This window comes from Alexandromys fortis, unplaced genomic scaffold (genome assembly GCF_014885135.2).
Source record: "Alexandromys fortis isolate MF-2015 unplaced genomic scaffold, M_Fortis_MF-2015_v1.1 scaffold_239, whole genome shotgun sequence".
In the NCBI taxonomy this organism is placed as follows: domain Eukaryota; kingdom Metazoa; phylum Chordata; class Mammalia; order Rodentia; family Cricetidae; genus Alexandromys; species Alexandromys fortis.
In genome coordinates this window covers 1475337-1499500 of record NW_026068120.1, presented here as the reverse complement: position 1 = coordinate 1499500, position 24164 = coordinate 1475337, and the positions used below count along the sequence as shown (strand labels likewise).

The window sequence follows — 24164 nt, the reverse complement described above, 5'->3', positions numbered from 1 at the left end:
GACCATGGGGTCACTTCATTCATGAGTGATTTTATGAAGAACTGTTAAAGCATACCACTAAAATACATTTTATCTATTTTTAAAATCAGGACTTCAAAAATCCAATTAAAGGAAAAAAAAATTTGTTAAGAAAAAAAAATCTGTCGGGTGGTGGTGGTGCATGTCTTTAATCCCAGCACTCAGGAGGTAGAGGAAGGCGGATCTCTGTGAGTTCGAGGCCAACCTGGGCTACAGAGTGAGTTCCAGGACAGCCAGGGCTACTCAGAGAAACCTTATCTCGAAAAACCAAAAAAAAAAAAAAAAAGTAAAAAAGAATCCATTTCCTCCTCCTCCTTCTCTCTCTCTCTCTCTCTCTCTCTCTCTTTTGTTTGTTGGTACTTTTGCTGGTTTGCATTTCACTTGCATGTCTGTCTGTGCACGTGTGTTTCCCTGGATCTGAAGTTACAGTTGTGAACTTGTTATAGAATATCTTCCCAGGGAGAACTCGCTGCCCACACTAAGATATTAATAATGGAACAGGCTCTGCAGTGATAGCACACAACAAATTCTGGCTAACGCACAAAGGGATCCAGCCTCAAACAGATCAGACAGAACTTTACCAGCGTGTATAGCCTTAAGATCATATGTTCACATATGCTACCATCCTACCCCTTTTTTAGGGCCCACCCCTAGGTTACACTTTGAGAATTTAAACAAAGACAGGAAACTGCAAGTCTGGTCACCTGGGCAGAATTCTTTCTTTCCTTCCTTTTTTTGGGGGGGGTGAGGTGGGGAGAGTTTTAAGATAGAGTGTCTCTGTGTAGCCTTGGCTGACCTGGAAATCAGACTGGCCTTGAACTCAGAGATTTGCCTGCCTCTGAGTGCTGGGATTAAAGGCCGCCACGCACAATGTTCCTTTTGAGCGGCTGTTGTCCAGGGTCATCTTGCCCAGTTGATAGAATTATTCACAGACCAGGACTTAATGGCGTTTGTAACCCGTGCTAGCCCCTTGGAGCTGCCTCCTAACAGTCCTTTGACAATCATGACAGGCCTAAGGACCAGCGTAAGTTTGGGTTGTCCACAAACAAACACTAGCAAAAACATTTCCTTTGGGCTGGAGAGATGGCTCAGTGGTTAAGAGCACTGCCTGCTTTTCCAAAGGTCCTGAGTTCAATTCCCGGCAACCACATGGTGGCTCACAACCATCCGTAATGACATCTGGTGCCCTCTTCTGGCCTGCAGAAATACAGACAGAATATTGTATACGTAATAAATAAATATTTTTAAAAAAAAAAAACATTTTCTTCCTCAGCAACCCTAAACTTCATTTATTCTCCACCAACTTCCTTCCTGCGGTTCCTAAGGAGCCTGGTGAACGTACCATGTAACTTCAGGTCACACTGGAGGCAGCACATGCGCCCTAGAACTCTGCACCTGCACAGCCGTAGCCGCAAACTTCTGGTTCTTGGGTGAAGCAGAGGGCACTGTAGGAACCAGCATGGTGAAGTCCATCTCGTAAGGCCTACGGACATGTTCTCAGAGTATACTCACTGGTCAGCTGCAGGAGGAGGCCTTCGGTGCAACCCACGACCCTGAAAGCTGGAATTAAAGGGCCCCTCCAGAGCGTTCAGGGCTGCTGCCGGTGGCTGTGGAGAGCATCCGTGTGGGGTTGTGATATTTGGACATGCTTTCATTTCCTGCCAGGTATACTGTGTGGTAACAGCTCGCAGGCAGAGCCCAGGCTTCTGAGACTTGAGCTACTCATTGATGGTAGATTTACGAGGGAGTCTGTCCAGGCAGCAGGAATGTCTGCTGCTGCCTCCACATGCTCCCCTGGCTAATAACTACCTTCTGAGCTATCCACCTGCCTTCTGAGCTATCCACCTGCCTTCTGAGCTATCCACCTGCCTTCTGAGCTATCCACCTGCCTTCTGAGCTATCCACCTGCCTTCTGAGCTATCACCTGCCTTCTGAGCTATCCACCTGCCTTCTGAGCTATCCACCTGCCTTCTGAGCTATCCACCTGCCTTCTGAGCTATCCCCCTGCCTTCTGAGCTATCCCCCTGCCTTCTGAGCTATCCACCTGCCATCAGGTTGCTACTCCACATGAAGAAAATGTTTAGAGAATGGTTCTCAGTTTACTATAATTGCCAATTTCGAATTTTCTGCTTAGAATGAACTCCAAGGATGGCTCACTACTGAGGTTTTAGCCTGATAAACCAGACTAGACTGAATCTTTTGTCCTCTTGCCCAAGGCTTAGACCCGTGTTGCTCCGTGTGCAATAAACGACAGCCTCAAGAGCTATACATGACCTCAATGATTCTGAGCCACAGATTTGTCACCTGCACAACACCGTGCTTCTTTAGGGATGTCATGATGCCTTCACTGGAGCTTGGAGAAGGCTTGAAACAGCAGGTTTGTCTTTTTTTAAGGCAAAGATATAGCCCTGGCTGAATTAGAAGTCACTATGTAGCCAAACTGGACTTGAACTTACAGAAATCCACCTGCCTCTGCCTTTGGAATGCTGGGATAAAAGGGTCACCACACTTGATCCAAGAACCTTTTGATCTCTGGCTAACTCTTCCTTTCCCAAACATAAGTACAGGCTATTTCTATACCGCAAGCAACCACACAGGACTCATGCTCTGAGACACAGTATTGCAAACTACCTGCCAGCCTTATCTGTTCCTCCATGCCTGCCTGGTCTGGAAAGGACGTGTGAGCGCAGGCGTACGAGACAGGACACAAATTAGTTACAGGAGTGTGTAGGACATCAGAGAAATGACACAGTGTGAGGCCAGGTTGGATGGCTGTCGGGTCAGACTGCAGCCATAGGTTCCTAAGGAGAGAAGCTGACATTGCACAGATGCAGACCTGTGAGCTTTCCTCTTTGGTCTGGGGAGAATCCTGGAGGGGGGCCAAGCCCTTTGCTTCAGATAGGCCCTCTGCAGCTTTGTCTGACTCTAGGAATGTGATTATCTCTGCTTCGGATTTTCCCATGCATATTTTTTTTAAAGAAAAGCCTGAGGAGACAAGGATGCCACTGAGTATCTGCAGGTCTTGCTGGTACAGCCTAGCACTGAAGTCTGGCTGCCTACTCTACAGAATGAAGATGAAATCTATGCCTTGGCAATGCTGAAGTATGCGTGGGCAGCCCGTACATGGCGGTTCTGTTGAACTTGTCCAGATTGGGTTTCAGGGTCTAAGTTGATGTGGACGACTCAAGAGGACACCAGATCTCAATACAGATGGTTGTGAGCCACCATGTGGTTGCTGGGAATTGAAAATGGCGCCTGCCTCAGCTCAAACAGCTGGATTCTCCAGGAGAGTCTCCCAGGCACAGTCTGCTGGGTGTGACACTAACAGATGGCATTCTTTCTTGCTTCAGAACACACTCATCCTAAGGAGATATTCCCTCACGCAGGCCTTCAAAGGCTGGCGTATATTTCATCAGAGACGTCAGGACCACTGCAAACTAAATTGTTAACCTTAAAGCAGAACTGCATTTTGAAAAGTGGTTCCTCCTTTTGTCTCTCCTCCCCCAACAAGGATCTTCATACCACATGAGTCTTAAGATGGGGTTATACTGGGCACTAGCTGAATGAATGTTTTCTGTTGCCATTAGGATCAAGTCTTTTTTGATGCAAGAAGATACTCCAAAAACTTGATTGGGTGTCTCCTGAATTGTCCCCCAATCCTGAGGCTCATCCTCACTACAGTATGAAAGTTTATCTTTATTAAGCAGAAATCTCACAACCTACTGTATATATGTAATATATATAAAAGCTTTATATACACACATACACACACAATCTTTTGTTTTCTTCTATGTCTTAGAGGGTGACTTATCTGGTATTAGTTTGTCTGCCCTGGCTATTTTTTCCCTTTGGCATGTTAATCCCGTTTATTTTGTAGATAACCTTTTCAAGGTAAACAGGGTATTACCAGTCACTTGCTCCTGCGATGCAGTCTCAAGCCAGAAACCTTCCAGTCTAGAAAACCATTCAGTATTCCCGGACGTGGAGTGGCTTTAAACCTCATAGCACAAACTGATGTGAAGGGAGGGAGGGCTTGTGGGGGCAGAGGCACAGCCAGGAAACAACAGCCTTAGGTACAGACCATTGGTCAAAACTGATACTCATCTGTACAAGGGCCTCCCTAGCTGAGCCGACAAAGAGTAAAGTCGGGGCTGTCTGTGAACAGAGGAACAAAGCGAGAGAGGAGGATCAAGCCAGCTAAGCTCTCATAGACGCAGACACTATATATATTTATTTATATACATAAAGTCTAACAATAGTGAACACAATTGTGTGTCTTCCAATTTTTATATACTTTGGTCACGATAGGAAACTATTCTTGGTAAAAAGTTGAGGACTTTAATTTGGAAATAAATATAAATAACTTTAGGCAATGTCACTTCCATTCTTTTTGTATTTAATATAACCGGATGTTAACACCTTAAGATAAAGACACCAGAAGCAAACACAGAAATCCACAGAAACTTTTAAACTTCTATCGCTTATTTGGAGAAATACACGAGCCCTAAATGCTTATTGTTAGACCTTTGGTGAATGATTTAGTTTTTAAGAAAAAAATTAAACCTCTCAACCTGGGCTAATCACCTAAACTAAAACTTTTAAAGTTAAACACATTTTAAGTTCCAACATAATTCAGAATTAAATGAACATTTAAATAGAAATGGGAATTTACTTTCTCTTCATTTTTTTTCCCACCAAAGTAGCTGAAGGATTATTTTTCTCTTACTTTCTTATGCAAATGATGTCAGACTTCAAAGGATCAATAAAGAACAGAATTGTAGTGGAGGACTAATGGGAACGGCTTAATTACCATCTAGTTAAAACTGCCTTTCCCACAAATGCCCTTCCCTAGCTCACTTCTCAGCTGCTGAAGGCTGGTACTTCCCAGTTTGGGCTACAATGGCTTCCAGCCCCTTCTCGAGGGCTCTGCTGTCTTGTATCAGGAGAAAACACGAGCTGCAGCGGCCCTGGATCACACTGTCAAAGCTGGACAACGTTGACGCTGTGATTCATTCAAACAAGCTGTCTCAGCTGGCTCCCCTCGGAACCTTGCCGAAGAACAAAGGATTCTTGTTCCAACCACAGTGGGCAGCAAAGTACAGACCACATTGGGCCAAGAGATCAACACCCAGAGGTGACATCACACAGACATGATTTCTTGAAGTGAAAACTCCATTTATACAATGCTTAGGGAGAACATGGAATTTCAGAACCAATACTTGTCTTTATACATGGCCAGACTTTTTTAAAGATCACTTTTTATTCTTTGAGAATTTCATATCATGTGCCCGTCCCATTCATTTCTCAGTCCTTCCTTGCCCTCCACCCTTGTAGCCTCCCCTCCAAAAAAGAAAGGAAAAAATTAAAAAAATAATAAAAAAAAAACTCCACTTTGCCCCTCCTCCTTGCCCACCTGTCCTTCATAAATGTATTCGCCGCAGTGGTAAGGGAAGCCGCGGTGTGCTGTGCAGTAGGCCCTTGTGCCCAACGGCTTTACTTGTATAACGTTCACTGCAACAAGTTGTTGGTCTGGTTCAAGGCCTCTGGCTTCTGCTACACCATCCATACCCCCCCCCCTCGCCCCGAGACTCCTCTGGAATACCGTGCTGTTGCACTCATGGAGACCCTGTGGCTAGAGCTCTGCAGGACCAGTCCCTTCATGAACTCCAGTAGTCACAGATGGGGGAGACGTTGGGGTGGGCCTGGGTGGTAGCTGAGTTGATCAGCCCAGGCCTCCGCTGGGAATCCCCACTCAGGCGAGGTGAGGTGCAGGGTCAGCTTCCCTGCAGGCAGCAGTCAGGGAGGGGCAGGCCCATCTCTCCTGTGAGGGCAGGGCAAACTCTCTCAGGGGCAGGGCCAGCTCAGCATGGCCCTTGGACATCAGCATGGCTTTGGGTGGCAGCCCAGACCACAGGCATCTTCATGGCCTTTGGTGGTAATAGGGACCACAGACATCAACACAGATCCCTGGCTACCATGGAGCCACCTCGGAAGAAGCAGAGGTCCAGACATCACTTGGCTCCAGGTGGCAGTGCAGCCCACTCTCACCAGCCTCTTCCTCACCACAACAGTGTCTCCAGTCCCACCTCTCCACAGCGCATGAGTCGCTCCGTTTCTCTTCTCTCCCATTTCTCCACCACATCGCAGTGGTGCCTGGTGGGTGAGCTGCTACGGCCACAGAGTTTGCTATGACACGTCTCAACTCCCTTGTCATGCAGTTCTGGAATCTACATTTCTTACATCCATTTAAATTGAAAGATAAAGATAAAGCAGAGCTACCCAAAAGGTGGAAAACAATCACAAACGACTTGTCACCAAAGCTTTATTCTTGTCATCTCTGTCCTGTTCAGTATGGTGAACACACGCCTGTGGTCCAATAATGGAGTAACATGCAGACGAGGGACAAGAAGGAAGCCCAGACAAAGGACAGAAATGTCAACCACACTTTAAAAGTCTAGCCACACAGGTCTTTCCTTAGGTGCTCCTTGGCTGTTACCCACATGTATTCACATGTACTGTGAGCGTGGACGATGGTGTCCGTGAGCTCTACAGGGCACAACAGACCTTGTAGAAGTCTTAAGGATGCCTAAACAAATTATATCATGATTATTCATTTTCTAGACTTTGGGGATAGAAATACAAAAGAATATAAACAAAGCATGCTTTCTGAGGTTTCTTGGGTCAGTTAGTAGAAAAATAGGTATTTTCTTTGGGGGGGGGGATTATAGTGGGGAACCCTGAAGCTGAAATTTTCAAGTTTATTTCCACCTTTGTCAGTCTTTAAGGGAGTGGTAGGCTTTGGTGGTCCGGCTGTTGACAAAGTCTGTCTTCTTAAACTGAGCCTTTGGAAGAAGCAGATAGAAATGTAAAAGGCTACTACATCCTCGCATAAGAAAACGTCTCATCCATTCATCAGCGGAAGAACATTTAGGTTGGCTCCATTTCCCGGCAGCTGTGACGGAAGCAGCAATGAACATGCTGAGCATGTCTGGGAAGCAGATGTCAACTCCTTGGCGTATGTCAAGGACTGGTGTAGATTTGTTTAGCTTCAGGATGCTCCACACTGGTTACTCCCCGCCGTGCAGGAGGTGCGCTTTCCCCACAGCCTTACCCGCCCGCCCGTGCATTTGTGCTCTCCATCTTAGCCCTCCCGATTATGGCAAGGGAAATCTGAGAGCAGTCTTGATTTCCATTGCTCTAACTGCTGAGGCTGGTGGAATATGTTTTCAAACAACCCAAATGCCCTTCAACTGATGAATGGCTGATAAAAATACAGTACATGTACATAATGGAACTCTATTCAGCTGCAGAGAAAAACAAAGTCATAAAATCTGCAGGTAAATAGATGAAATTTAAACACTCTACTGAGTGAGGTGCACAGACTCTAAAGACAAGCCCCACGTTCTCTCACTTTGTGGCCCTCAGCTCTTAATCTCCAGATACAAGTAAATAACCTGGAGAACCTGCAGAATCAGGAATACAACAGTAGACCAAGGTAGTGCCAGGGAATAGGGGAAGGTGGGGTGGGGGGGAGGGGAAGAGGGGGGGGGGGGGGGGGGGGGGGGGGGGGGGGGGGGGGGGGGAAGGTGGGGTGGGGGTGAGGGGAAGGTGGGGTGGGGGAGGGGAAGCTCTTGAGTGGGAATGACAAGACACGGGTGACATAAAGGTGGAAACGGAAAGAACTGGGGCACTTTCAGTGGAAAGGGGGAGGGCGATGTGGAGAAAAAGTGGAGGAGGAAGGATAAATAACACTAAAGATGTTTGAAAAGACATAGGAACTCCTTTTATGTTTCCTAAAATTATCTGTAATATCTATGTGTATTCATAGATACATAGTTTAAAGAAGTTATGCCACATGGAGTACCTAACAAACCCCTGGTACCATGCATGTGAAGCATCCTCTTGAATTGTTGGTCAGAGGAGTTCAAAAGACTTCCACAGCAATATAAGTTGTTACTGTTTCCTGTGTTGCTCACAGAACGTAAAGGTAAATCCCTATTGCTGAAGACACCATGCACTTTGGGACTCAGGATTTGGAGGAATGGAGCTGGAGCTGACTGGATCCTCCTTCCTAAGGAGGTGCTCACAGAGGGGAAGGTGCTGTGGAAGTGGCCAAGAGAGGAGCAGTCAGTAGTTCTAACCAGCTGTAAGGTCTGTGGGCCACAACAACAGCCTGTCAAGACAGCCACAATGCTGCCAGAGTGGCACTTTATTTCGGAGATGATCAATAATCACCTAATTGGACTTAAGGGTCGTCCATAGGACTGATGTCTTATTTGGTTTTGTAGGCTGTGGAGAGGTCATTTCCCCAAGAGGACAACATACTACTGCCAGATCCTAATATCATTTCTAACTGCATTACAAAGACTTTCCCTTAGAGCCACAGCTAAGTGTAGAGTCTACTCCTCATCCAAGTTTTATTCTGCAGCATACAGAGACTATTACAGAGATCTATAGTGGGACTGTGTAGTACCTAACCGCAACTGATATATCTGGAATGCAGCCCTGGGTCTAAGGCTCAGGGAAAACCATGGAAGGGAAAGATTTTAAGATCCAGAGGCCCACAACATGGCTGATAGATCATATTCCCTAGATATGGCAGGGAAAATGGATCCATGGACTTTCAATAATATGATTGAACAAGACCAGCAAAATGGCACCACCAGCTGATGCATCAGTGTGGACAGGGGTGACCCCACATCACCTCTCTCCTGATGAAGAGCTATAGGCTAAAGGCCGCTGTGAGAGGGAGAATCAATCACTCCCAGTGATAAACTCCTACATAAGTTGTCTAATTGCATGAGGTCAACCTTGGATACAAGCAAAGCTAAGCGGACTCAGTAGGTTACATGTCCATGTGCACACATATGTATTTATGTATGTACTCATGCATATGTGTATATACATGTAACAATGGTACTTAAAGAAGAGAACCTGAATTTGGGAGGGACAATGCAGTGCCCATGTATGAAATTTTCAAAAAACAAATCAAAACAACAATGACAACCATAATAGCCAACCTATTTAAATACAAAGAAGAAAGTGCAGCTATCTGGTGATTTCTGATCACCTGGCTGAGGGCCAGGTCGAGTGTCACGTTTTATCTGGGCAGTGCTCTTACCTTCTTGTAGGCATTATGGAGTTCTGTATGTGTCCACAGAGAGTACAGAAGGACAGAAGCTGCTTTGCTGGCCTTGTTGGGGGCATAGCTGGAAAGAGAGAGATGCGTGTGGATCAGTGAGAACATGGAGTTTGTCCATTCCCTTCTCATTCCTCAAGTCGCCATTGGTGCGGCTTCAGCAGTTGCCACTTGACACACACAGAGGATGAGCTTCGAAAGCCAGAGTTCACTTAAGAGGCTCTTTTATAAATCATAAGGGTAGCGCTGGTAAATAAGTAATTTACAGAGAAAAACCCACGATGTTTATACATGCTTTAAATCCTTCAATTTACTTATAGCACCTTTCATTTGTATTTTTATGGTACATATCTACAGATTCCAATGCAGAAAAACAAGCGAAGATGTGTGCGTGCCTCCGAGACAAAAGGACCCTCCCAATGTGGGGCAAACCAAATTTTCCAAGTTAATAAAATACAGTCTTGTTCATTGTGTCTTTAGAACAGGGTCGACAGAGAACTTACTGTCCCAATCCAGTTCCCCACTGCATTTGACACCGCACTGGCTTCTGATGCTCCAGTTCTAAATGTGCCCTCAACTTCCCATTTCTGGCTAGATGTCAGTTTTCTTTCAGATTTCATTACCATCTATTACCTACTAATATACAGCTGTATTTTCTTTCATAAACACAGAATATGGGCTTATTCCCCTTGGCACAAAGGTCTATTAACATGCAATCAAGAATACAGAAAGCAGGGCTGGAGAGATGGCTCAGCAGCTAAGACCACTGACTGCTTTTCCAGAGGGCCCGGGTTCAATCCCTAGAACTGTCTGTAATTCCAGTTCCAGAGGACCCGACATTCATGGAAAAATACTAATGCACATTTAAAAAAAAAAAGAATACAGAAAGCTACAATGTACACAAATGTTGGGCTTCGCCTCAGCTTCTCTTCCACACTAGCTTAGCTGGAAGGAGAGTCGCACTAGCCTCCTGTGGAGTTCTTAGTACCCTAGGGACATTCAGGGTCACTTGGAAGAAGTAAATTCATTTAAGTTGCAGGTCCCTTACATTCAAAACTCTGTAAGTTCTTTATTGACAGAGTTTTTACATTCATAACATTTATCTTTACGCTGTTTAGCACTTTTCTTTTTTAAGATAGAATATGGTAAAATGCCATTTTGCCTATAGTCTACAATTCTTCAATCACAGCCACTGCTCTGGGAAGCTAACTAATTACATCAGGAAACACCAGAATCCACAAATAAGAGAAACCATGTCTGACTGCATTTTCTAGAAGAGAATGAGGGCCCAGATCTGGATGCTGCCTGCGGCCTTGCTGCTCGTAGGACTCAGAAAGGTAACGGCAGCTAGGGCATTGATACAGTCGTGGTGGCGAGAAACGGGGACAGGAACTAGAGGACTTACCCTTCTCCTGCACTGATGGTCATAATTTTCTGCAGGCCTCCGGTGTTGAGGAGGTCTCGTGCATTCTGGTAACTATTCTGCACTAAATTGTTCAGTGTGTAGCAGGCAGAGGCTGTAGTTTCGATGAGAAGGTCAGTACTTGGGACTGTGTCGGGAATTATGGAAACCAAATCTGGTAGAGTTTCTTTGGCTACAAATTGAAGGAAAAACAATGCTTGGTTAGAAGGATTTTTCTTTTAGGAGGATCTGTGTGTGTGAACGTGTGTGTTACACACACAGGAGTGTTTGATATGTGTGCCTCCTGCACACGTACATGAAAGTCAAGCAGGTTCTCAGCTGTCTTCCTTATTCCCTTTCCGCCTATCGCTTTGAGACAGGGTGTCTGACTGAACCAGGGCTTGGTTTTAGGGCACTGGCTGGCCAGTGACTCCTAGGCTCTGCCTCTCCCACCCCCAAGTGCTGGAGTCACAGGTCATTGGTTGACATATGAATCTGAAAACCCAATGCCCGCTCTCAGTGTACTGAAAACCCAGTGCCCGCTCTCAGTGTACTGAAAACCCAATGCCCGCTCTCAGTGTACTGAAAACCCAGTGCCCGCTCTCAGTGTACTGAAAACCCAATGCCCGCTCTCAGAGTACTGAAAACCCAATGCCCGCTCTCAGAGTACTGAAAACCCAATGCCCGCCCTCTGTGTACTGAAAACCTAGTGCCCACTCTCAGTGTACTGAAAACCCAATGCCCGCCCTCTGTGTACTGAAAACCTAGTGCCCGCTCTCAGTGTACTGAAAACCCAGTGCCCGCTCTCAGTGTACTGAAAACCCAATGCCCGCCCTCTGTGTACTGAAAACCTAGTGCCTGCTCTCAGTGTACTGAAAACCCAATGCCCGCTCTCAGTGTGCTGAAAACCCAGTGCCCGCTCTCAGTGTACTGAAAACCCAATGCCCGCTCTCAGAGTACTGAAAACCCAATGCCCGCTCTCAGAGTACTGAAAACCCAATGCCCGCCCTCTGTGTACTGAAAACCTAGTGCCCACTCTCAGTGTACTGAAAACCCAATGCCCGCCCTCTGTGTACTGAAAACCTAGTGCCCGCTCTCAGTGTACTGAAAACCCAGTGCCCGCTCTCAGTGTACTGAAAACCCAATGCCCGCCCTCTGTGTACTGAAAACCTAGTGCCTGCTCTCAGTGTACTGAAAACCCAATGCCCGCTCTCAGTGTGCTGAAAACCCAGTGCCCGCTCTCAGTGTACTGAAAACCCAATGCCCGCTCTCAGAGTACTGAAAACCCAATGCCCGCTCTCAGAGTACTGAAAACCCAGTGCCCGCTCTCAGTGTGCTGAAAATTCTTCCACAGAGTAAAAATGTCAAGCATTTTAAAATTTCATACTCTTCAATCCAGAAATTTCGTTTCTGGCAATACAGACATTACCTTAAAAGTTGAAAAAGATTTCTACAAAGATATTTTGGATAGAGTTATATATGTTAGAGAAAAAATCACAAAAGCCTAACTATCTTATAGGAATATGTTTAATTAACTAAAATACACTTTAAAAATATCAAGCTTCTGGTTCAGTTAAAATGAGGGGAACTTAAGACACCAGGACAACCCACAGAAGACTCTGCAGACATCCTGACTGCAGGGTGCACACAGTAGATGTCTCTAACTTCTAACACCGGAAGCAACAGCACCTTCCTCCACAGGTTGTTCTGGGTGAGCCCAGGAGTTTATGCCCATTAATTGTGGCCACATGCAAGTTATCAGAAGGTTAAACCCCAGACTAAAAGACCTTGGGAACATGGGTATTCCTTTCACAACTTATGTGGACAATATGGAAATAATTCTGACCAAATAACAGGAAGGCCCAGCCACCACTGAGCTCGGTGCCACATCCTTTTCATCACCAACCAGGAGAACCTTTCATAGACCCAGGCTAAGGAAACACACACGGTCAAGGCTGAGGAAGAGCAGCAATGAAAGGGGTCTATCATTTAGTTGTCTTAGGAAAGTACAGGCATCAATAAAATACATTCTACAAAATACTATGGGAAAGCATCTATCTAAACCTATATCCACAATATATTCATTCTCGATAGATAGATAGATAGATAGATAGATAGATAGATAGATAGATAGATAGATAGATAGATAGACAGACAAATAATGAAATAAATATCTGGCTAAAAAAATCTCATTTAAAAACACAACATATATTGAAATGAATTTTTACTTATTCTTGGCTATTAAAACTCAGAATCAAGATGGGTCCTATTGCATAAATTACACGTTGAATATAGAGCAATTTACAATTTTGAAGTTGTAATTATGCATCTGTAATTATGTTGATGACACACATGCAGATGAGACAGACCCCCCCCAATGGAACAGCCAGTGGGTGAGAGGTGGCACGCAGATCAAGTGTGGTCCAAGATTTCTCTTCTGCAAGTCATCAAAACAAATGAAGGAAAGGCTGGATGGGAGGAGGGAACTTGCCCTCCCGTGCAGCAAAGGCAGGGCTGCTCATCACCGGCCCCCTGCACCTGGAAGTTCACTGAGCACCTATGACGCGCGGCCTTCAACTCACCAATTTCATTCTGCAGAGAGAGATTTCGTGACAAATTCCTCAGCAGGGAGACAGCAGTCTTTTTCACACTGGGATCACCCACGTGCAACATCTTCCGGGTGTGCTGAAGGCCATTTTCCTTCTGGACAACCATCCGAGCTACGGATGTGGGCATCTGTTGTGAGACAGATCCTGTAAATGCTATCACATTCGCGATCGGAGAAGTTCTCTGCAGATTCCAGAGGTTGAGGGACAATAAAAGCTAGAACTCGAGTGAAAGGACTTTACAAGTAAAATTTTTTTTTTCAGCTGGGCGGTGGTGACACACACCTTTAATCCCAGCACTCGGGAGGCAGACGCAGGCGGATCTCTTTGAGCTCAAGGCCAGCCTGGTCTACAGAGTGAGTTCTAGGACAACCAGGGCTGTTACACTGAGAAACCGTGTCTCGAAAAACAACAACAAAAAGGTTACTCATTATTTTTGTGCATCTGTGATATAAGCACAAAGATCTGACTTTACTTTGTATTACACCTAAAGTTTTAACGTGTGTATGGCTACACCCTGCACACGTTGTGGAGGATGGAGGGGACATCCCGTGCCTTCCATTGTCCTCCACTTTCTTCCCTTGAGCCAGGGTTTCAGTGAGCCTGAATTCTGCTGTTTCTGCTAGGCTGGCTGGCAAGCTCTTGGGATTCACATGTCTTCATTACCCCCAGGTGGACATGTCGGCTTTTTATGTCAGTGTAGGGCAGTCAAACTGAGATCCCTGTGCTTGCAAGGAAGTGCACCTCCCAGTCCTCTTGGGCTGAACTTTTAAAATCACAGGTTGAGTAATATAAACTTAACTAGACAGCACTTTTTTTCTATTTTCTTGAATTATTCACCTAACACAAGCTCATCTTTGTGGGTTTGGTCAAATTTGGTCACATGGCTGCTAGCCGCTTATATAGAGACCCAGAGTCTTTGTTTTCCTAGACTGCCAACTGGGGTGAGAAAACACAGCTCCTCTGTTACCACTTGGCTTCATTTAGTAGCTGATGCTTAGTTATCAGTCCTGTTTCTTCTGGTTCATGCTTTGGTAACTAACTTTGGTAACACTTCAACAAACTTATTTATTTCTAAACTACAAAACCAATTCATTACAAAAAGAGAACTGGGATTTTTAAGAAGCATTTTCATTAGTTCTTTGAGGGTTTCAAAAATATAATGTGTTTGCTGATGGAGGAAGGTCATTGAGCAATAAAGAAACTGCTTGGCTGGCCCTGATAGGTTAAAGCATAGGTGGGAGGAGTAAACAGAATAGAATTCTGGGCAGAAGAGGAAGTGAGGTCAGACTCTGCTCTGCTCCCGGAAAGACTCGACAGCTCTGCTCTCTGGAGCAGAGATGCCATGCTCAGCTCTCCTGGGTAGACTCGACAGCTCTGCTCTGGAGCAGAGATGCCATGCTCCGCTCTCCCGATAGCTCTGCTCTCTGAGGCACACGCGATGAAGCTCTGACCCAACATGGACATAGGTTAGAATCTTCCCGGTAAGCGCACCTTGGGGTGCTTACACACATTACTAGAAATGGGCTAGTCCAGATGCGAGAGTTAGCCAAGAAGAGGCTAGATAGAAATGGGCCAAGCGGTGTTTAACTGAATACAGTTTGTGTGTTGTTACTTCGGGCATGAGCTAGCAGGCGGCCGGGGTGCTGGGAACGCAGCCCCGCCGCTCTTATTTCAACAGTTTGCCATATTTATCTTTCTCTCCTAACTCTTTTCTGATCCTCCCCTCCTCCCTCCCCACGCAACTTTGAATTGTCTTTTTTTAAGAGCCCATCTTGATGTACAGCCTCTTCGCAGTACCCACCAGTGTAGTTAAAGTTGCCTCGGCTTACAATTCTTTGCTCTGTAAAATTAAAACCTTCATGAACCTGCGTCCATGCTGGAACATTGAATTTGGGGTAACCTAAATCTGTGTTCCCAGGCCATGGCCACTCATAATGGCTCCAGAATAAACTATCTCTTATTTGCCTTTAAAAAGAAAAAGAAAAAAGAAGGGAAGAAACTCAACTCCAGTTGGTGCTGCTCAGCTACTATTAGGTGTGGGCCTGCCCTGGAGTATGGCTGACTCATCAGGGATCTTCACACTAAAGAAGAGCTAGTTCCAGGACAGGCTCCAAAGCCATAGAGAAACCCTGTCTCGGAAAAAAAAAAAAAAAGAAAAAAAAAAAAAAGAAAAAAAGAAAACTGACGTTCTCTTCCTCAGCAGCTACGAAACCCCAACAGCTCTTCAGCTAGAGGAGGGACTCTACGTGTGTCTCCCCAGCCCCACCACTGGGGTTTTTCTGGCTTGAGCTTATGCAGGTCTTCTGTGCGCTGTCTCACTCCCTGTGAGTTCATATGTACACTGTCAGGTAGATATTAGGTGTTTGAAAAGGCAACACACTGCTAGCTGGATTATGCTTTCTTACCATGTAATCTGCTTTCACTGAACTTGCTATGATGACCAGACTGAGATCTGTCTGCCTCCTGAGCACTGGCATGGATTACTGCCGTCTGTGTACCTGAGACTACTGCTGGGTCAGGCCTAGGAAAATCTTACTCAGGATCTAAATGCTGACCTGGCTTTTTCTAGCCCTTTCTAGTTCTGTAGCCTTAGCTTGTGTCTGTGACTTTATATTAAACTTCCATTTTAAGTTAGTATGAGGCTATCATGACAACAATTCTTGTGATTCTTATCCATTCTTCAGAATGCTTATCTTTCTTGTCTCATACAAACACTGCCTCCTACCACCACCTGTATTCTTCATTCTCTCAATTCTATTTTCTAGAATTGAGGGTTTTAATGTAGAACTAAAAGGAATATGGGATCTCTAAAACTGTTTTTGTGTTTATATTTAATATTCCTCAGGAAACTGTACATCACTTTACATGAGTGTCAAAGTCTCCATGGCTAAAGGAAGCTAATTATTACTACTTTAAATACTTTGTAGCAACTACTGATCTTCCATCAACTCTTCTCCTCTAAGAAGGTTTCTTCCCCAGAGATATCCAGAAAGGAAGCTGTTTCTTGGGTACAATTCAGGACCATGGGTGAAGAGAAGAGATGGGCATTCCTCTCTCCCCATATGCCGTCTACATGTATATTTTATCTGACGGCCTTGAAGACTGGCTGTCAGCCTTCTATTTCCTATCCATGCAGCTAAGCAAGCTAACCACTTCACACCTCCTAGGCTTCCAGCTTCAATTCTTTTCATACATCAACTACTTAGTCTTGCTGTGACAAGGAACCAGAAGAACATTGTCCTGTGTAGCCATGGAGCTCTGAATACCTTTTTTTCTTGTTCTCTATTTTCTATCACATTTATCTCCATGATTAGTCCCTTTTCCCCACTCTTAATTCCTAAACTTCACATCACTAACTGTCTCCCGCTAGCATCTGAACTAACGCTGGAGTGGCCCCAGCTATCACATAAACGCGTGTCTACACCCAACAATGCTGTCGTCGCATCCCAGTTCAACTTCACCACTCACCAACGCTCTACTGTTAGGTCCATTTAGCTTTTTGCCTTTTCTGATTTTTTTTTTAGATTTATTATATTGCTAGAATAAATAGTACATTTTCAGATTAGCATTTCTGTGATCTCATTTGTCCAGCCTCCCCCATGACCTCAAATGGTGCTGATAAACTTGGTGATTTTGGGCCGGGTGGTGGTGGCACACAGCTGGGCACAGCGCCTGGGAGACAGATGTAGGTGAATTTATGTGAGTTCAAGGTCAGCCTGGTCTACACAGTGAGTTCCAGAACAGCCAGGTGTATGTAAGAGAACTTACAGAGAGAGAGAGAGAGAGAGAGAGAGAGAGAGAGAGAGAGAAGGGGGGCTGGAGGAATATAGCTCTGTCTTTTCTTTCAGAGGACCCAGGTTCAATTCCCAGCACCCACATGGTGGCTCACAACTGTCTTTAACTCCAGTTCCAGGGGATCTGACACACTTGACACACAGACATATACGCAGGAAAAGCATTGCAGGAAAAACATCAATGTACATGAAAACAAAACAAAAAAAATCTTGCTGATTTTAAATACTAACGGCAGATCTGGAATAAAGTTTCTCCTAAAATCCCATCAGATTTAAGCAGCTAGTGCTCATCTGCTGCCTTCAGAATGACGCTCCGACACCTTAGTGTGGCTCATGCTGCCCGCCTCACATGGCTTCTCTCCTTTACCACTAGTCCCCAGGTAGCTAGTAAAAATGACTATTAGTTTCTCTTGTTGGAAACAACGGAGTTCCTCCTTTCTCTTTGTTCAGAAGCATGCTTCTGACAAATCAAATAAACAATGGTTGGTACTCTTAGCCGCACTGTAATGGTGAGGTGGTTTCTATGTGAAGACACTTATACTGCACACAGATACATTTTCTCAAATGTTTCTGTTCCCTCCAAGAGTGTTCAGCTATGTAGCTAAATGCACACACACACATACACACAAAGACCGGCTGTGTAATGAACCATTCTGGAGCGATTACTTCATCATCTAGGTAAATATAAACTTAGTTCTAACAATGATTTGAAATAGAATATAGAAACATAGCAGGCACACATATACGGCACAGGTAACAGCCTTCTGCCATATGCTTTGACTCTGATGATAAAAGTAAGTCTCTGGAAAGAGGATGAGCTCTGCCCTGTGGATGGGCTCCCAAGACACAGGTGTGCAGATGCCATTTCAAATCCCGTGCTGGTGTGGGCACCACTGATTTACCGACAAAGAATACACCACTTCAAACTGTCCTGAGAGATAGCTCAGTGGTTAAGAGTGCTTGTTGCCTGATTGCCCTCCCTCCCTCCCTCCCTCCCTCCCTCCCTCCCTCCCTCCCTCCCCCCCCCCCCCCCCCCCTGAGGTCCCGAGTTCGATTCCTGGCACCCACACAGTGGTTCACGGCCATCCGTCCTGAGCTCTGGCGCCCTCTTGCGGGAAAAAAAGAATACACCACTTCTTCTGGTGTGAACAGACTTTCTGTGAGGGAACACATCCTTTGCAAGTAGTGCAAAAGGCAAGTGACCCCTGCCAGCGCAAACCTGTACCCTGGGCACTTTACCCCAGACCAGGCCAAATGGGCCAATGAAACACCTTCGCTGAGTTCTTAATAACAATATTTGTGAGGACGACAGGTTGTTAAATGTAAGCCTGCTGTCATTTCCAGCTGTCCTCACTACCATATGGCTCACAGGAACAGAATCCAGAGGTGGAGCGAGACAGTCAAGACTAATCATGGAAGAAGACAGACCCACTCCAGACATCGGAGTTCCATACGAGAAATTCCTTCCTTTCCCTCTGTGTTTTTTTCAACTCATTTGAGGCAGAATTCTGAGGACTGTAATGGCAGAAGGACTAAACAAAATAAAAGCCAAGGCGTTGTTTTTGTAATTGCAGTCTGACGCGGCTTTCCAGAAACTGAGGTTGAAAGTAGTAGAAGGCTGAAACCTTGGTGGTTTCTGAGAACTATCTTGGCTGGAATGAGGAAACCTTGCTCCTACCTGATTGCTTCACCTCTGCACCTAAGGTAGATCTGTCTACAATGCCCTCATTTTAAAAAGTAGAAAAGCTGTCACAAGACTTACCGGACCACCTCCTGCTGTGAGATTCTGGAGCGCTCCTAATGAGGCCTCTTGGGTATAATTTCGGGCACTCTTGGCAATTAAGGACAAATACATCCTTATCACAATGGAATGCCACAGCCACTCCATGCCCCGGGGGCTGCTCTTCTCCTCGGGCATTGGCACGTCCTGATATTGCTAAGTACACAAGAGTAAATGCACTTCAAGTGATGCCTAGGACTCTGACCCACACCAACAGACCAGAAATACTGTCTAGATAGACGAGCAAATCAGGAAAGAGGATATATGATTTTCAGTTACTTAACTTTTAGCTCACAGTAATTATGTCTTTCTAAGGGACTCTCACACTCTCCAACTTTACACTTCACATTACGGGAATTAAACACAGGTGCTTCTGAAACTGTCTCCAGCTGCATCTAACCTAGATTCTAAATGGTCACCACTGGTGTGGGAATTCATTTCCATCAATAGCTTTTTTGGTCCCAGCATTAGGGTGTGGCTTTTGTGTGCTGATATGATCTCTTATTAGGGAGAAGAGAGGTCTCTCTCGCTCTCTTGGGAGGTCAGAGCATAAGCAAGCTGGTACGGTTGTTCATGTCTCCCTGGGGCAGAGCAGTGGGACACTGTGGCTGAACCAACTGTGTTTCCACCTTGTCCTATATTCCATGAGTCTGTATTTCCCTTTGAGTCATAATAAAGACAATCTGTACCTCTCACATCAGCCCATCACTTTGAAGATCAGGGAACAGGTCTGGTTCCCTCAAAGGCTTATGGAATTGTTTGGAATAGTATCCAGGATCTAAATTTACCAGCCATTTTCCAAATTCAAGAATACACTAACACTAAGAATACATTCTTTCACTTTTATGTCAGTTCTGAAAGAGATATGTTATCTTTTCTAGGAAATTTGCTTTTAAAGTGTTCACAGTTTTTTAGGATACACACTGAAAACACCAACGCTTCTGGTAATGCTTAAACAATGATTGTATCACGGCCCACAAAGGACACAGGACAACAAGGTTTAATCACTAACGGCACAAATCTGGAGTCAGATTAGTGGGGACTGAATTTTATCCCCTTCACCCAATCACCGACTTGACTACCCCCATTCTCCCTTCATCCCTGGCTGCCTCTCAAAGGATCCCTGACATACCTCTTTTACTTTCCTACTCCGAGTGCCAAAGCAGCCGGTACTCTTGTTACTGTTGGTCTGGATATTCCGGTTCTGCATGTAGATACTCTGGGAATACTTCTCTGGGAGCTCTGTCTCCAGCTGGTAGGAGAGGTTATGAAGAATGCACACACAGTTCTCTGTGGCCTGCGGGAAGAACATGACTCCTGCTCACAGTCATAGTGACACCCCTCTCGGATGCCTTGTCTACCACAAGGCTATTTAGGCTTCAGCTATCAAAAGCCTTACTGCATGCAGTTTAGTATGCTTGGACAATAAGGTACGCAGGAGTACCTAGGACAGCTGGGATGGCTAATGCGAGACCATGAATGAATGGTCACGAGTACTTGTAAAGTACAGAATCCAAGTTTCTTAAAATAACGAGTAGCCTCCCCCAACCCAACCCTTTTTTAACATAACTGGAGGCTGAACTCAGGGCTCTTATACAGTGGTCAAATGCTCTACCAGTGAGCTATAGTTCTAGCCCCTTAGAGTATGTCTAAAAATCATATGTCCAGAACAAATTCAAACTCCCCGTACATAAATTAGTAGCCACACTAATACGGAGGATAGTCATGACGCTGCTTACAGTGACCTATCAGGAGGACACTATTACAGCTAGTGTAGGGACACGCAAATGGAAGCAGCAGATGTGGTGCTAGAGAAGTGACAGACGGTGTACCGCGTGTGCACAGAGGGTGGGCGGGAGGAGGAGCAGCCTGAGGTCATCCATCTTGCTGTCGTCTTTTGAAAGATAACGAGAATTCACTCACTCAGTGACGATACTATACATGTCTGGCCAGTGCTTCCCGCTAACCTACAATCCCCAGCCCCGGATATGCTGATTATCAGAAAGAAAACAGCAAGATTGGGTGATGGAAGAAATGAATTTAAGGGTTTATTGCTGAACATGAAGTATTTGACGAACATCCACACTGAGATGTTAAAACGTGTGTTGGAAATTTGGGTCTGGAAAAACTCTGAGCCTAAGGCTAGATAGAAATTTAAATATCTAAGCACGTAATGAAAGCCTTGGGCTCGGAAAGTAAATCAAAACTGCATCAAACGATGACTTTTACCAGTGTGAAGCATCTTAGTAAGTCCTAGTGGGTAGTCTGGCGTGAGGATGTTTAACTCTCGCGTTACCTTATCGTCCGGCTGGTAGTCTGCAATGGTTCCTCTGACATAATGGACCAATGAGTCAATGAGCCCATCACATCTTCTCATTGTCTTCCTCCCATCAGGGCCAGCTGAGCTCATGTTTCTTTCAAGAACAACAAGAAACTGTTAAGATGCATTTTCTCTATCCTGAAGGCCTGTGTGAGACATGTACTATGAATCCCCAAAGTCTGTGTGAGGTGCGTGCTATGCATCCCAAAGGCCCGTATAAGGCCTATGCTAGGAACCCAATAGGCTTGAGTTTCAAAGCTTCATTTAAGGCTTCTTCCAGGTGTTTGGAACCTGGCAAACAAGCATAAATGTGAGAGCTTGCTTCATCCCATGTTATCAAGGCCCAAGCATGACTTATTAAATCTTGTCCATATTTCTGAGAGGCAGGTTTGAGGCAAATGTTTGTAATTAAAGGAATACAGCACACTGGACAGAGCAATACGTTGTGTGTCCAAGTCCCAGCTGGCTCCACGTCTTCAGTCTAAATAACCTGAAGTTGTCTGGCTTCGCATTTCTTATCTGTAAAAGTGTGCTGGACTCTGTTGCTGGAGTCTTGGAGGTTTTTATACAAACTGTTAGTGATAAATATTAAGCCTGATACTCCAAACATGCCAGTCCTCTCCTCCAGAAGGCAGAGAGCTGTAGAGAACACAGGGTCTGTGACTCCTGACCTATGAACATCTTTCTGTTTAATCTTTTCTAATTTTGCTAAAGCCGTGAGCACAAGCGGAAGCTGCTTCCTTATATAGAAATGCAGCTCATCAAACATGGTAAAGCAAAGTACTTGCAGATTCAGGTCATATTTATATGCTGGCATTATTGCTTCTATATTTCTTTGCATTGAGTTTTTCTTTTAATCATTAGCCACTCAAAAAATTTTCCCCTGAAAAATGTTAACACATCTGTCAACAAGAAAACAGGCTGTAGAGATGGCTCGGAGGAGCCAGGTTCAGAAAGGGGCTGTAAAGATGGCACCAGGTTCAGCTCCAGAGACCCTGGTGCATTCTGGGTTTTGTAGGCCCCTGCATGCACATGGTACATATAAACTCAGTCAGGCGTATACATACAATAAAAAGAATACTAAAAAAAGTTAGATTTTAGAATTTGAGAACTGCCCCCTATTCCTTTTGCCAACTTTAATTAAAAAGAAATATTGTAAACTATGTCGTGTCTGTTTATGGACAAGTAAAATATCAAAAATATATTCAGGAGTTTTTCTTTATATGTCTCAGGCAGTGTCACTGTTAGACTAATAGCTCAAGAACTCCTGGGGTCTTATTTTCTCTGTTTAAATATATAACTGTATTAAGTGACTTCAGAATACTTCTCTGTCCCCAAATACTGCTTTCAAAGGAGCCAATGTGCCCAGTATTACATCGAGAACTAAAGGACATGGGAGTGGACATATTACAGTTCCATGGGGTTTTGGCGATAGGCTGGCCTCTGTGCAACCAATGCTTGGCTGTTTTACTTCTGCAATTCGGCTTCACGGTGGAGAGAAGACAGCACTAACAATTTAATGGCTGTGGAACTGACACAATGAAAAATGTGTCTTAACAAAATTCCTTCGGTGACTGTGATTCTTCAAACACTTCACTACCTTGACTTTTGCTGTTACTTTTTCAACTACAAAACAAGACAACAAAGGCCGGCGAGACAGCTTAGAAGTAAAGGAGCTTGCTCCAAGCCTGGGAGCTGAGTGTATAACTGGTGCACACAGGGCGGAGAGAACTGAGTGGCCAAGCTGTCCTCTGGCCATCACACACACATCTCTCCCAGTAATGAAGACATTTTAAAAAGATAACTAATGGGTTTGTTAACTGGAAACAAAAATCACGTTGACTAGAGCATTTTCTTAAATGGTCATTTGCACCGGCACCATCTGTCTCTGTCTGCTCTGGCCATCGCCAGTCCTGCAGTCTGCTAAGAAGCACACTGATCATTTTAACCCTTCATATCCACTCCTGTGGCATGTTTCAGACCAGGAAGGTCACCAGAGTCAACCACTGTTCTTTTCCACTGCTAAGGTCAAATGAGGGTCCGGTCCTCGCGGATTCCCCTGCGCTTAAGAGGAGTCCATAAACACATTCTTTTCTCCCTCCCAATTTCTCACATGAAGAAGAAGCCAAAATGAGTTTAAGCCACCTTTCCTGCTGACACCAAATGAGTGGTAACGTCAGGAAGGAGGACAGCTTCCTTCCGTTTTATTCTATATGTATGGGTCTGTACACTGTGTCCGTGCAGTGTCTGTGGGGGTCAGGAAGGAGGACAGCTTCCTTCCGTTTTATTCTATATGTATGGGTCTGTACACTGTGTCCGTGCAGTGTCTGTGGGGGTCAGGAAGGAGGACAGCTTCCTTCCGTTTTATTCTATATGTATGGGTCTGTACACTGTGTCCGTGCAGTGTCTGTGGGGGTCAGGAAGGAGGACAGCTTCCTTCCGTTTTATTCTATATGTATGGGTCTGTACACTGTGTCCGTGCAGTGTCTGTGGGGGTCAGGAAGGAGGACAGCTTCCTTCCGTTTTATTCTATATGTATGGGTCTGTACACTGTGTCCGTGCAGTGTCTGTGGGGGTCAGGAAGGAGGACAGCTTCCTTCCGTTTTATTCTATATGTATGGGTCTGTACACTGTGTCCGTGCAGTGTCTGTGGGGGTCAGGAAGGAGGACAGCTTCCTTCCGTTTTATTCTATATGTATGGGTCTGTACACTGTGTCCGTGCAGTGTCTGTGGGGGTCAGGAAGGAGGACAGCTTCCTTCCGTTTTATTCTATATGTATGGGTCTGTACACTGTGTCCGTGCAGTGTCTGTGGGGGTCAGGAAGGAGGACAGCTTCCTTCCGTTTTATTCTATATGTATGGGTCTGTACACTGTGTCCGTGCAGTGTCTGTGGGGGTCAGGAAGGAGGACAGCTTCCTTCCGTTTTATTCTATATGTATGGGTCTGTACACTGTGTCCGTGCAGTGTCTGTGGGGGTCAGGAAGGAGGACAGCTTCCTTCCGTTTTATTCTATATGTATGGGTCTGTACACTGTGTCCGTGCAGTGTCTGTGGGGGTCAGGAAGGAGGACAGCTTCCTTCCGTTTTATTCTATATGTATGGG

General features: G+C 45.1%; 1 protein-coding gene across 2 annotated transcripts in view; it reads right to left on the bottom strand.

The window, feature by feature from the left end:
* Positions 1-5258: 5258 nt before the first annotated feature.
* Positions 5259-24164, bottom strand: part of Pkp2 (plakophilin 2) — an 83573-nt gene continuing 64667 nt past the window's right edge. For both annotated transcript variants that reach the window (XM_050125119.1, XM_050125117.1), the window contains exons 7-13: positions 21039-21156; positions 19875-20039; positions 18725-18898; positions 13142-13295; positions 10563-10752; positions 9140-9227; positions 5259-6860 (exon numbers count right to left, since the gene is read on the bottom strand). In XM_050125119.1, coding sequence (XP_049981076.1) covers positions 6792-6860; positions 9140-9227; positions 10563-10752; positions 13142-13295; positions 18725-18898; positions 19875-20039; positions 21039-21156 — 958 coding nt within the window. In that variant the 3' untranslated portion in view covers positions 5259-6791. The remainder of the gene's footprint in view (positions 6861-9139; positions 9228-10562; positions 10753-13141; positions 13296-18724; positions 18899-19874; positions 20040-21038; positions 21157-24164) is intronic.